Consider the following 13,506-nt stretch of genomic DNA (forward strand, 5'->3'; position numbering starts at 1 on the left):
TATAAATTAAAACGAGCTCTGCTTATTTTGCAAGGAATAGCAGAAAGACATGAGATGATCATTTATTAGGGCTCAACCGTGGATAATGTAGCTCAGTAGTAATACAGAGCATGGGCGATTCTCTCCTCTGTGGAAACTTGCCCCAAACCCCGTTAGACCAAATGCAATGATGGCAAATCTGGGGCGATGGGTGTGTTAGGAGCCCTCCTGGGACTTAGCTTTGCTTTTGCCAGAGAAACACATAATCCCTTGTCCAAGGCACGTTCCCCTTCTCTCTACTGTCCACCATCTTTGGAAGCAGCCTGCGTGACGAGTTCTGTAGTGTGTCCTCTGTGGGCCTATCTAAGGGCAGTCTTTGGCTGCTGGCTGTGCAGTAGATGTCTTGAGAACCGTTCCTAATAGTTTCCACTGAGGCATGGAAGACTTGGATGATTGCTGAATTCACAGGAATTAGTAGCTAGTTGTGTAGTCATTTAAAATCACATCTGATGGTAGTTAGTAAAATGTTACTACTTCTGCTATGAAGAAGTCTGGGTTTAGGGTGCCTATCCTAGCAAGGAAATGGAAATGGTTTGGTGGATTTTAGGGATTTGAGAGAGAGGATGAAGGCACTTGCTGGCTTTTCTGATCCCCACTGATACACGAATGTGACCTCAGTTACTGATGCTGTCTTCTCCCGTCACTGGCTCTGTCTCCTTTTAAACATTTCCCCATGATCACTATCAATTTTTAGGGTCTGGGTATTTCTGTTACATGTCTCTGTAATGTGCTTAATTAAGTTACTTTGGGAAAAGTGTTTCGGGATGAAGTGGGGACCCACTCCCCCCCGTTTCTTCAGGAGGAAGTTGTCTTGGGTTTGTTAAGTTGGAGGGTGACGTGTTTTCCAGGCACGAGGACTGCCTCCCAGGAAGGTATGTGTGCAGGGGGGCTTCCTCTGTGGTCTCCCAAGAAATCACCGTTGGAGTAACTGTGGAGTGATGATGACTGAGGAGGGAATCTGCCATCTGGTGGGCCGGGCCACTGTCTCCAAGGGGAGTCTCTTCGAAGGGGAGCAGATGAGCAGACGAGGTTTTCGAGAGAAGAGACTGGCAAGTAGGCACCCAGCTGGAAGCGTTCCCGAGTTGGGAGGCATCCGTGGGGAGCCATGAACCTGACACTGGTTCTCCGGAAGGCTAGTGTGGGTGGAGGCCGTCTAGAGGTAGACGGAATGACTGCCGGGCAGCGGGGTTGGGTGCAGGCTGAGCAGAGTTGTGCCGGACGAGACGGCATGAGGTGAGCACAGCAGCGGCCCCGACTTGAGTGTCCGGGGGGGACAGGTCACTCTGGCCGATGTGCGTAAGGCTGGAGGCAGTTACCACTGCGTTTGTGACTTGGACTGCCATGTGCCTCGTGGGCCCAGGTGCAACAGGCAATGGAACTCAAAACAGAACCCTCCCTAGGACTCAAGTTTGTCTCTAGGGCAAATGAAGCGTTCCACAAATTTGCTCTTGGGTGGATTTTGTTTTTTACAGAAGGGAATTATAGGGAGGTGGCCTGTTCCCTGTCCCTTTACTGTGCTTTCCTCCCTCTGCACCACCGTCACTGTCCCAAACCTCTCAGAGTGTGACTGAGGGTTTTGCACGTGGGTAAGTTTAGGTCTTTTTTGGTGTCGTGTTTATGCTTAAGGACGGAGGAAAGCCTTCCTGGGGAGGCTTACACCTTTTATATGCACAAGAAAGGAGAGATGACACAGAGTGCCCGAGATGCGGCTTTCTGAAAAATAGCATCTTTTGGAATAACGCATAGAGAGGATCTACACGCTTTTTGTGGTTATGCTGACACACTGCCGGAACAGCACAGAACGGACACACGAGCAGCACTAACGTGAGGCTCTTTCTCAAATGAAAGAGCCCGCTCGGAGATGATTTACAAATGACTTACACGCTCAAGGTCTAATTTGTGAATGTTGTCGACGCAGAATCTTGGCAGGTGGACAGCGTTACTGCTTGTTTGTTTGTGGCATAAATCACTTAAAAGGGTCTCCAGTAGTAGAACCTAACTAAGGAGAAACTACTTCTCTAATGCAGAAATTCATCACTGATGTACCAATGCGACTCACGTACTGATACTCAGAATAATAAACGGAGCCTGTCACAGGCCCCCCCCCTTCTCCTCCCCCGCGGGGCTCTGGGTGTCACTGACAAAGAGCAGTCACCGCTCCCCTCCTCTGACTCTCCCCGTGCAGGCATACCTTGTCCAAGTACGTGTAGCTCCACGTTTTACCGTCCGCGAAGACCCGAGACACGATCCTCCCCTGGCCATCGTAGTCGACTTTTTCACTAGTTGTGCCCCGTTGGACGCTGGCAATCTGGCCGGTGGATGAGTAGGTGACATTGACTGCCATCAGCTTGCTGCTGGGCAGCCAGAGAGTCGGGTGCCCTGACGTGTCGTAGGCAATCCTCAGCAGGAATTTACGGTGGTCATCATAGATCTTCTCTGTCTTTGTTGTTCGATCAAAGTCAACCGAAAGGAGGTTCCTGCCATTAACCTGTTACAACAGAAACAGGATGAGAACGTAAGTCCTGCCAGCCCCATGCCAGCCCCTTATTACTCTTTGGAGTCCCCGCTATTGTTTAAACACCATTTATGATGATTGATTCTCTTTGTCAGTAAATTAATTTAGCAACTTCTTGGGTACAAGTGCAAGGCAGTAGATTAGCAGCTCCTTTAAAAGGTTTCATTAGGCAGAAAGACAGCCTGGCATTTGTTCAAAACCTTTTCAATTAGATGCTGTAAACTTAAGCAACTGATAAGAAAAATACCAAAACGTATTTGCTTTGAAGTTCGTTCGGAAGATATGGAGGTGGTCAACATGGCATCTCCGTAAATTACTCAAAGCCCCTCCGTCCACAAGACACTGGAAAATAATGGCTCAGTAGATTAATCTTGGCTATATTAAATAAAAACAGTAAATGTGACTCCAGTCCTTTGAGGAACAGTTAAGTAGAAGCTGGAACCCACATTACTGTAAATTATTAATGCGTCTAAATAGCAGGAGGTTACAAACACGATCATTGCTTTTGGCCCTGTGCTAAAATGTCACACGTTTTTAGAATGCCTCTCCCTTTAATAACATCTGGCCGACTGGGGGTGACCTCAGATGCTTCACTCCCCATCTACAGGGACCGGCCTTTGTGCTCAGTGTACAGATCTAGCGGCGTGTTGCTAGATCAGGTCTCTGTTGCTCTGTGCCATGTCCGGAATCTCCGACCACGTCTGGCGGTTGCTGCCTGGGATCCAAGGCACGCACAAGCCAGCACTGGTGACTGCGGTGGGAATGTGGGCGCGGTTACACTCTACTTTAGAAAACAGTCTGCGGGGTGCTGAGGACCCCCTAAGAGTGCATCTTCTGCAGCAAGACAGCAGCTTTCGGATGGCGATAGCCCAGACATAACAAAATGTGCCCTGCCTGTTGGACCGTTAAACGTTAAATGAGAACGTCTGAATTTTACACAACCACGTCTTCCTTAGAACTTTCAAAATGGACAGTTGCCGCTGATCGGTCACACACATCGGCACACACGCCGCTTCTGCAGCAACACCCACACCGACGTGTGCGCATACACAATGAGCTTATGTATTTATGTAAACTCCGGGATGAAATGAATCTGTCATCTTACCATCGACATTAACCAAGCCCCACGAAAAGAGACTGTTTGACCTTGAACTTTCCAGTCGGGGGCTCAAGGGGCGAATCGTAATGTCCAGCGTCTGGGCAAAGGTATGGAAAGGTAAAGATACAACGCAAAAAGTCGTCCATGGAGTGAACTAGGTGAACTGCTTTTGGAGGCAGAAGAGCACCCAGACCGATGAGTCCCAGAAGGTGAGAAATGGTGGAGCCCCAATGGCAATCCGGAGATCTCCGTGTGCCGGTTCCGTCTGTGCAGACCCAGCTCCTTGCCGCAGCAGAACCTGGTGTGTAAGGCGTGTGTGCGCTGCGGGGAGGAGCCCCATCTCCGTCCCTGATAGGGTCTAGGGGTGGCAGGACTTTGGGCGTTGGCCCCTCGGAGGCTGTCTGTCCATCTGTGAGGTTCTCAGATGAGAACCTTCTGGATGGGCCGGCGATGTGGCTGGATTCTGTCTGGCGGGCTCAAGGCCGTCGGAGCTTCCATTCTCCCGCACGGAAAGGCCCGCATGTTGGTCCCTGCCTCCTGTGGCTTCCGTGACACTGCACAAGGTTACATTTGCAGAATGCTTTGCGGACCTTGAAGCTGCCGGCTAATATTACAAATACCGGCTTTAAAGCCTGTAGGAGGGTTTGATTTGAGAGCAAATGAACTCCGTACTCCGCTGGCTGGGTCTGGTTCTTCACCTTATCTTGGCACAAAATTTTTGATGCCTTAGGATGAGGTTTTGCACTAAATGGTTTCCTACAGTTCCGGAATGAGTTCCGGAAGGTATTTCTCTGATTGTGATTTAAAAAACAAAACAAAACAAAAGGCACGGCAACCTCTGAAGTGTTTTCCCCTCTTTCTTCCTTCTGTAGGTGATTTCCGGCTTCGCCCAGCCACGTCCGACTGCCTGTGCCGTTTCTGTGGACCGTGTGGCCCACAGGACTGCCCCATCTGTTTGCATTTTACTTTATATCATTTTAATTTGTATTTCAATTCTTTATTGCATTCCTTAACCAACCTTGAGCTCTGCAGTGCTGCCTCTGGTTAGAGCAGGAGCGATCTGGATGCAGGCCTGCAAGACCGTGGGGTATTAAAGGGAGCTAGGCAAAGAGCAGCAGGGGCCCTTCTTCCCACTGCCCGCACCCTGCAGCCCCCCTCTTCCTCTGGTTCGTGGATATGGCTACGGCTACGCAACTGCAAAGCATCCAGGTGGCAATCACATGGTAGTCCCCGTGTGCCCCACCACACCCAACATGCCGCCATATGGAAACATCTAGAAGCATTGAGAGACGGAACATCTGCATACAAGTTTCAGTTTTTCTTTTCATCTAGACAGACGCCGGGTGCAATGCCTTTCTTGCATCCTCAGACTGGAGCAATGAGGAAAGAATTAGCATGTGGCTGTGTTTCCCCCCGCATTCCCAACACGAGCCAAGTTTTCAACCTTTCTGACTGTTTCCAGATACCAGTCATTGTTATTGAATATGTAAAATTTCAAAGATACTAACAGATCTTTTGTTTCCTTTGTTCTTCTCATACTCGCCCAAACTTTCTCCTTCTGGTATTATAAACAAAGTGCAGAAGTCAAGGGACATTTCCATTCTAGGACACAGTCCTACTTAACTGTACCTTAATGAAATTATGGCAACGTTTCCACCCGCCCTTTTTTTTGGACAGTCATAAAGGACCAGCATTGTTCCATGTCCCAGTGGCCTTTTAATAAATAGTTTTAATATAAAAAATATCAATTTAAATTGAATAGTTCATCGAAGATGAAAAACCTTATATCAGATCATTACTGTATCTCCAGCTATATGAAAATGAGTCGAAATGCTGTGTTTGGAGATGAGATCACCATCAAGTCCTTTGTGATACATAGCATTTCTTTAAAGCAAGCACGGAAAATCCCCCATTTTCTAAGATCACGTCCGGCATGACTGTGAGGAAATCACAGTGTCCGGGAACAGGGGCAGCGATTATCTTCCTTCCACAATGCTTGAAAAACTGAGGCGTAAAGATGTTAAACAACATCTTTATGTTTAAAGACATCAAGCACCATCGGATTATATTCCCGTATCCGGAATGTTACAGGGGGAGGTGAGTAAGGGCTGGCTCATCACCCAGTATGCTCGGTGACAACGTCACGACGCCCCCGTGTCCCTGTTGGAACATCAGCTGGCTGCAGACTGTTTCGTGGCTCTCTGTGTGTCGGCGCTGACAGCCTGGTACCGTCCCACTCCGGGCTGCGACGCTTGACTTCGAGTGACAAATAGCACATCAGGCAAATGTGGCTGGCAGAATTAGATTCAAGTATGCTCTCACATGCATGCATGCTTTTATTTATTTTACTTTATTTTTTAATTTATTTGAGAGAGAGAGAGCCAGAGTGTGAGAGAGAGAGCATGAGCAGGGGGAGGGGCAAAGGGAGAAGCAGACTCCCCGCTGAGCAGGGAGCCCTATAAGGGGCTCAGTCTCAGGACCCGGGATCATGACCTGAGCTGAAGGCAGAGGCTCACCCGACTGAGCCCCCCACGCACCCCTGCACTTACGCCTTTAAACACAATTTTGACTTCCAAATTTTGAGAGTTTCTTTTTTAAGTGATTCACTATTTTTTTTTCCCCTTTAAACAGCTGAGTTCTGGGCAAGTTTAGAAGATATATCTTTCTTTTTAGAATACCAGAGCAATTGTTTTGTTTTGTTTTTTTTTGGTAATGGAGGAAAGGCTGGTTCCAAAGTCCAGCACTGACAATAAACGAGGGATATTTACAAACATAAGAGATGGACACACAATTTTTATGCCTGGGTCTTTTTGTTTTTTTAAACTTAGCCACAAACAAGCAAGCTCTGGAAACATCTAATCTTTAGTTTGCAATGTTTTCCCACATCTCTCCCGATTTCATTTGCTTGTGATTTCTGACTGTCCCTTTCCCCTAATGCACATTTCAGAGAAAATGCTCTCCGCGTTGCTAGTCTCTTGTTAATTTTCCTTCTCTACACTTCGCTTTCAAAAACTTTTTAAACTACAGTATCTGGGGCCTATAAGAGCTACGTCATCTAGGGAGAGTTAGGTTTGCGTCCAGCCGTCAAACATTTGCAAGGATGGGCTCTTCATATCGCTTCTCCCTGGGATGGAGATGCAGTGAGATCTGCCGTATGACAGAGCCGGCTTTTCCTCCTTCACTCACTGAATCAATATTCGAGCGCCCACTCTGTGTCGCGCACCTCGCTGAATTTAGGCAAATACCTTAAAAATGAAAAGCAGCCTCTGCTAGGAAATCATGTAAGGTAAGAGGGGGAATGTTCTCTGTTTCAGGAAGGGGTGAGATGCAGCTGAGCGGCTCTCCAGGCTGGTCCCCAGTGCCTCGAGGGCCTCCGGTCCGTTCCCCCCTTTACTTCTCTTCCCTATTCGGGCAGACTCCTGTCGAGTCCTTACACCGGGTTTTCCTATCCCCACTCTCCCCCTAGAATTTCTCCTTTAGAACCACAGAGGAATGAAATTAGCAGTCAGAGCTGGCACATCCAATCTTATCTTGAAAGTAAGAAACCCTCCCTTGTGATCTCGGCATTGTCTCTCGGAGAGCAATCCCAGATCAGCTGGCAGTTTCCTCCCAGCAGGGCCGAACAGGCCGCTTTAAGCAGCACATTCTCTGAAGCAACTTGCGAAGGCCTCGTGGTCCTGCTGTTTAGAAGGAACGAACACCCATGCCCGGTGCTCTTATCTTTTCTTCTTCCCGCAAAGTGAGGTGTCTGCTTCGTTTTGAATCAGGCAGAGAACCAGAGACACGAGATAGGATTTTCTCTTTTCCTCTACTCTTCCTGATTTCTTTTAATGCCCAGAAAAGCCGTGTTACAAAGAAACAGAGGACATGCTTACACCTAGCTTGTCTCAAAGAAGAGAAGGCAGCCCATTCTGCAGTTGGTTTCCGGGCAAAGCATGTCCCATACTCTTAGCGTGTTTTCCTAACAAGTGTGCTAAACGGCTCTTTCCTATCTTCCCACTGCGCGGGTGTAAATGCCTAACACACATCCTGTGGTAGAGATTCTCCCGGTTAGGGAATATGTAATCATGCCTTTCACTTGTAAAGTACTTTCACATTGTCTCATTTGATTCTGCGACAATTGTGTGCCTTGCAGGCAGGTATTTTACCCATTATGTGGGTATGCTATGAAGCCCATGTCTACGGCCAATATAATGTCATAACATTATGATATCATCACAATATTATATTACTTGTATCCTATCTAGAGTATCATGATCTACATAAGGAAAAGGAAGTTTCAGAGATGTTACGAATTTTTCCATAAGGTTTATTATTATCCCCAACTGGAGCCTGATCTAGAACCCCCATTTTTGGAATTCTAGTCCGTGCTGTCTTCTGGGATAGGGAGCACAAGTGTGAGCAGCATCTTTGTATCTTTTGATGAAGGAAGTCCTGTGTCTGAGGGTAGGTGTGGTTGTGTGTGTGTGTGTGTGTGCGTGCGCGCGCGCATGTGCATGGGCACGTGTCCACGTACATCACAACCATTATAGGGAGAGCTGGATAAGATAAAGCCCATGAACTAGCTTCCAGTTCGCAGTGGCCCAAGGAAGCAGGGTTCCTGGAAAGAAGTCGTAGGTGGAGGCAGCCACCACTGATTCCTAGGCTTGATAGAGGGAAAGGCAGGGAGCCAGAGTTTACTTGGATGACAGACCAACGCTAGGAAAGGGACCTGAAACAAGTCAGCAGCTGGTTTTCTCTCCAGTCACTTTACCTTCAGCTCTACTGTTAATCTTCCCTCTAGGATTCTCTTGCTTTTTCTCCTCACTTCTCTCTTGGAACAAGTCCCTCTCCAGCGTCCCCTCCCTCCTGCCTGCCACAACTCCTGAGCCAGGCGGCTTGGAGCTAGGCCACCCTGGCTCCCGTAGCGTGGGAGATGGGGGAGGTAGGAGCACATAGCACTGGTTCCAGAAGGTCGTGCATTTAGAGTCCCAAACACCTGCCTTGAACTTGAAGTGAAATCAGAATGTAACCTGTAAACTGGAGACAGACTGCATGTGACTCACTGATCGTTCATTCTTTTATTTCTGCTTCTTGGAAATAGCCAGAGACAGTATGTAGTAGCTGTTTCTTACCCTGAAGGAGTGTCAAGGTAAATCACGTTGGCCTCTTATAATAATAATTCAGCCATTTTTGGTGCAGGAGAAAGGATATTAATGATATGCTCTGTGTTTCGTTCTGTCTCTCTTGATTTTCAGTCCTTTGTTTTTAAATGGCAAAGGGAAGTAATTTTAGGAATATTTGTCTCCATTTATCTGATAAACCGAAATCTGTTTGCTAATACAAAGAATGAATCAGGTTCAGTTTATAGTGGTCTGAAGTTGGTTTCGTGGAACCTGTGTTTTAGTACCTAATCTATGTTCTCCACCCAATAGCTGTCATAAACCACAGCTTGCTTTCTCGATATATTTGGCCCCCAATGTGAGAGGAAGAAAATAGAAAAAAAACAACACCTGAAAAGGTAATGCGGAGAACATCTTGCAAAGATCAATGACACCAGCATAATCAGAAATATCACTGCATTTCTCATAAAGACAATATAAATCAATAGCAAGGAGGTGACAGGTTCTGCCATTGATATTCTTCCAAGTGTCCCAACTATACTCTAAAAATATTGAGGAGAAAGACTCCACCTTTCTATGGCCAACCCATCTCTTAATGATCTGGAAAACTTTCAATATTTAAGCTCACCCTCATTTGCCCTCATCCCCACATTAGAAAGCCATCCCTCCCTCCTGAGAGGCTAAAGGAGAAGTAGATGATGATCAGGATAATATGAGTAAAACGACCATGGACTGACGTCCAGGCTAGTTGGGATTGGGCTCCATGCAACTGCCTGATGTCTCAGGGAAGAACGGATTTTTAACCACAGATATGTTGAGAAAAAGCTTTGCTGCAATAGTCGGCTTTTATTCCAAATCGTTGACTGGCCTGCCGGTTGCTATACGTCGTGCTGGAGGGGGATCTGCCGCCCTGCGTGTGGCTCTGGGCGGATGACGATGGTGAGGGACGAGCGCTCGGCACCCTCCCTCGGGGACACGACATCCGCTCACGCACCCAGCTTACCCGAAGCTTCCGACCAAAGACGTTGACTTTCCCCTGGGCTTGCTCTTTCCGGAACCTCCACTCCACCAAATTTTGCCCGTTCTCGCCGGGAAGACTCATGTTCCGCTTGGCAACCGTCGGGTTCGCCGTGCCGGCCAGAACGTGTGGCTCGGTCTGGTAGTGCGAATCCAGGCCGCTGGCGTAGATGATTCTAAGCGAGCTGTCGTAACCGATCTGGTAGCTGTTTCTTAACTGATCTGAAAAACAAGGAGCCGAAAACAGAAGCTACAACTATGAATTAATCCCTCGGTGGGGGCATGCAGTGACAGACATTCCTGAAGTGCTGACCGAACTCCGCATACAGGGAAACAAAAAGTACCGAGTGATGTCCTTTTACAACGTATCACAGAAACCAACAGCTTTGATTTCTGGTGTTTTCGTGCTGTTAACAGAATGGGCGGGATAGTAAAGGCAGGCTTCAGGGGAATTTAAAAAGTGGAGAAGGCTCCACTTCTCTCCCTACACCCATCACTCCCTCGTTTATTAAACATCTTTTGCAAAGATTTCATATCCGTACATTGTATACCAACAAGATGAGAGGATATTCCCCTGAAACTGATTTTTAAAAAAGCAAGCCATCTTCTACTTTGTACAAAACCCCTTCTGGGGCGCCTGGGTGGCTCAGTGCGTTAAAGCCTCTGCCTTTGACTCAGGTCATGATCTCAGGTCCTGGGATCGAGCCCCGCATCAGGCTCTCTGCTCGGCAGGGAGCCTGCTTCCTCCTCTCTCTGACTGCCTTTCTGCCTACTTGTGATCTCTGTCAAATATATAAATAAAATCTTTTAAAAAAAAAACCCTCTTGCATTATAGGCTACTCCCTTGATTTAAAATTTTTGAGTGATATTGGACCATTTGGAGAAGATAGGAATTTAAGTAATAATAATTTTAGATAACTGCAGAGGTTCGTGGGGAGAATTGGTAAAACTAATGAGTTCAAAGATGTTTAGCCCATACTTGGTAATTATTCTTGGAGCTATGACATCACAATTGCAACAGTCATGGTAAACAGGTTTTTCCAAGATTGTGTCAAAAAGGAATATGGCAGGGGGTTCCTTCATGAATATATTGGATATACACGTCTATGGACGGGACCACAAAAAAGAAAGTCCAGATATTACATAAACGTGCACGCAGAATTTAGTATTAAATTTCCAGGGGTCGCGTCACACGTGGACGGAAATGCAGCATCGCGTGCAGACTTGGAATGTGCTCTGTCTCAAATGCCTGCGCTTCCGTGGCCATGAAGAGGACCCACTCCCCCAAACTGCAGCGGATGACTCAGAAAGGGTCTGATGACGCATCTGAAGAGCTGCAGCCACGTTGCTTTTGGAAGCGACAGTATGCGTTAGGAGATCTGAGATATGTAGATATCACGAAATGAACACTCCCGATAGACCCGGGACTGTTTCACCAATATCTCTAGAGGCTTAGGTCTTCACCTTCCCTTTTCCGGCTCATCTTAGAAAATGGGGTCACCGCATTCTATGGGGGGGAGCTAGTGGCATTTAAGGTTATCCGTTCCCAATCATCTTTTGGGTTTACCTTGAACCATGGTGTAGAAGGAGTCGATGGAGGACAGATTCGAAGTGATACTGACATCCTCTTCACGGCTGGATGACTCGATGTCCACTGTGATAGCCTTGTCCATGTCCCCGTGCAGGTTCGTGACCACTCCGGTTGGAAACGTCACATTCGTCAGGCGACCTTCGCTGTCATAGCTACATAAAAGAGGCATCGACCGGGTGTTAAAGAGCTCTCCTGACGTATGGATGTCAGGGGCGGCAATATTAGCCGTGGAAATTTGGAAGAATATTTGCCTTTGTGCATGAGCCATGCAGAGTGAGGGCTTCAAACGCGCTTTGAAGTCATCAAAAGCCTGTTTAACACAGAAAAACCTCACCGGCGAGAACAAGAGTAAACAGAAGAGCTCACCGTCTCCACATCTTCTCTGAAGTGCGACCAAAGTCCTCCTGCATGTCTCATTTGCTGTTTCAAAGGGAACATGTTTACTGATATTAAATTCCTTCGTCTTGGCCATATTTTTTTACGAAGTAGATTTAATTTGCTGTTATATCAGTTTTTAAAGTTTTACTAACTTATGCCCTCCAGCGCGGTGTCCTAGGACTATATGGAATTTTGTAAAATGGTACGTACACCTCGTATGCACTATGTAAGAATATCCTTGTTGTATCTTGTGACATCGTCAACAAACAAACACAATAAAGCCATTATAGATTTTCTTATGCCTCAGTGTTGACAAACTTTATAATGGTAGAATGGGACCTAAATGTTGCCAGGTTGGGGGGGCGGTGCTGGGGGAAGGGTGATTCTCTCGCCCTGGCCTGATGTTGTAGGAAAGGATGAGGTCTTGAATGATGATTTATTATGTTTACTGAAATGCAATGCACTATTTCCTGACATTTAATGATCAGTTGCTTTTCAATTATATGCTTACTTTTTTAGCAAGTAAATAGAAGAGGGAACATATAATTAAACACCAGGATATCTTTTAATAAAAAGCTGTCCTATGCATCATAGACATAACATTTTAGTAAAGAATGGATTTTTGGGTGACTTTTCTATTTGTGACGGCACCAGAGAAAATTTCAGAAACGATGGTGTGGTTTGAAGAAAAAAAGAAAAAAAAAAAAAAAAAGCAAATTCCAGACGGAACACAAGGCACTTCCTTGGGACAGAAGTACGTGTAGTAAGCCCAGATTTCAGCTTGGTCCCAAGGCTGCTTCATTAAGAAAAGGTCTAAACGAAATGAGATCTTGCACGATCTCTTACTTACAATAAGCCCAGATGCAGAATGGTAGAGAAAGGGTCTTCTTAGCAAAAGAAGTTCACAGCGGAGGGGAAAAAAGGTGGGGAGGCTCCCAATGATCGGTGTAAATATGGGGCAGCAGGGAATAAGGAGTAGAAAAAAGGACTTAAATTATATTTTGCAATAAAAGGAGAGGGTTTTAGAGGGTAAAAAAAAGTGGTTTTGGAAACTGTGGTTCATACTGAAGGACAAGATTCTAGATAATGAAGGTAGAGAAGATTGAGCAAGGGCAGTGCCAAGGTAGAGACAGGAAGGAAGGAAGGAGGAGGAGGAGAGAGACGATGTCTGCTCGGGGTCCGGTGAGGAGGTGATCCCATTAATTCCGGGGGGAAAACATAAGTCAGACGGAGGGTCTGACTGACCGGATCTGACAGTTTGCCATGGTGCTTAGCCAACGGCCTGCACAGGCACTCAGGAAAGAACAAGCAAGTGAGGGAGAAGCAAAGAGAAAGGAAATGCACCGTTAAGTGTAATCATTGTTTGGGTCCATAAAAGGCAGAGCTGAAATAAAAAAAAAAGTATCCTCCTTTCCCTCCCCACCAGCCCAAATGCCCCCAGCAGATGAAGACATCAATGAAAGAAATCCAACGTGGCTTATTGCTGTCATTGCTTTTTAAAAAAGAAATTACTGCTCTTGGAGAAACAAACAAGGCGTAGCTTTGTGTAGGCAGAATTGACAAAAGCAGCTTAAGGCTCAGTCTTCACCTGGACGCAAAACTGTCGTCTCTTTACATTCCTCCTAGGCTATTGTATCTTGAAGAAATTAGCCTACTTTCGAATGCTCCTCCGGAAAAGGCAGTCCCTCACCGCGTTCTCCCCCACCCCCCCTTCCCATTTTACAGATGATAAAACGAAAACATGCTGCACTCGGGGGCCTGGATC

At 46.6% G+C, this 13,506-nt stretch overlaps 1 protein-coding gene across 10 annotated transcripts in view; it reads right to left on the reverse strand.

Moving 5' to 3' along the window:
- The window catches only part of TENM3 (teneurin transmembrane protein 3), a 692,983-nt gene that overhangs the window by 8,487 nt on the left and 670,990 nt on the right, over positions 1–13,506 (reverse strand). For all 10 annotated transcript variants that reach the window (XM_044225666.1, XM_044225665.1, XM_044225674.1 and 7 more), the window contains 3 exons: positions 11,340–11,515; positions 9,759–9,994; positions 2,231–2,527 (listed from right to left, as the gene is read on the reverse strand). In XM_044225666.1, the coding sequence (XP_044081601.1) occupies positions 2,231–2,527; positions 9,759–9,994; positions 11,340–11,515 (709 nt within the window). The remainder of the gene's footprint in view (positions 1–2,230; positions 2,528–9,758; positions 9,995–11,339; positions 11,516–13,506) is intronic.

Source organism: Neovison vison, chromosome 11 (genome assembly GCF_020171115.1).
Source record: "Neovison vison isolate M4711 chromosome 11, ASM_NN_V1, whole genome shotgun sequence".
NCBI classification, from domain to species: domain Eukaryota; kingdom Metazoa; phylum Chordata; class Mammalia; order Carnivora; family Mustelidae; genus Neogale; species Neogale vison.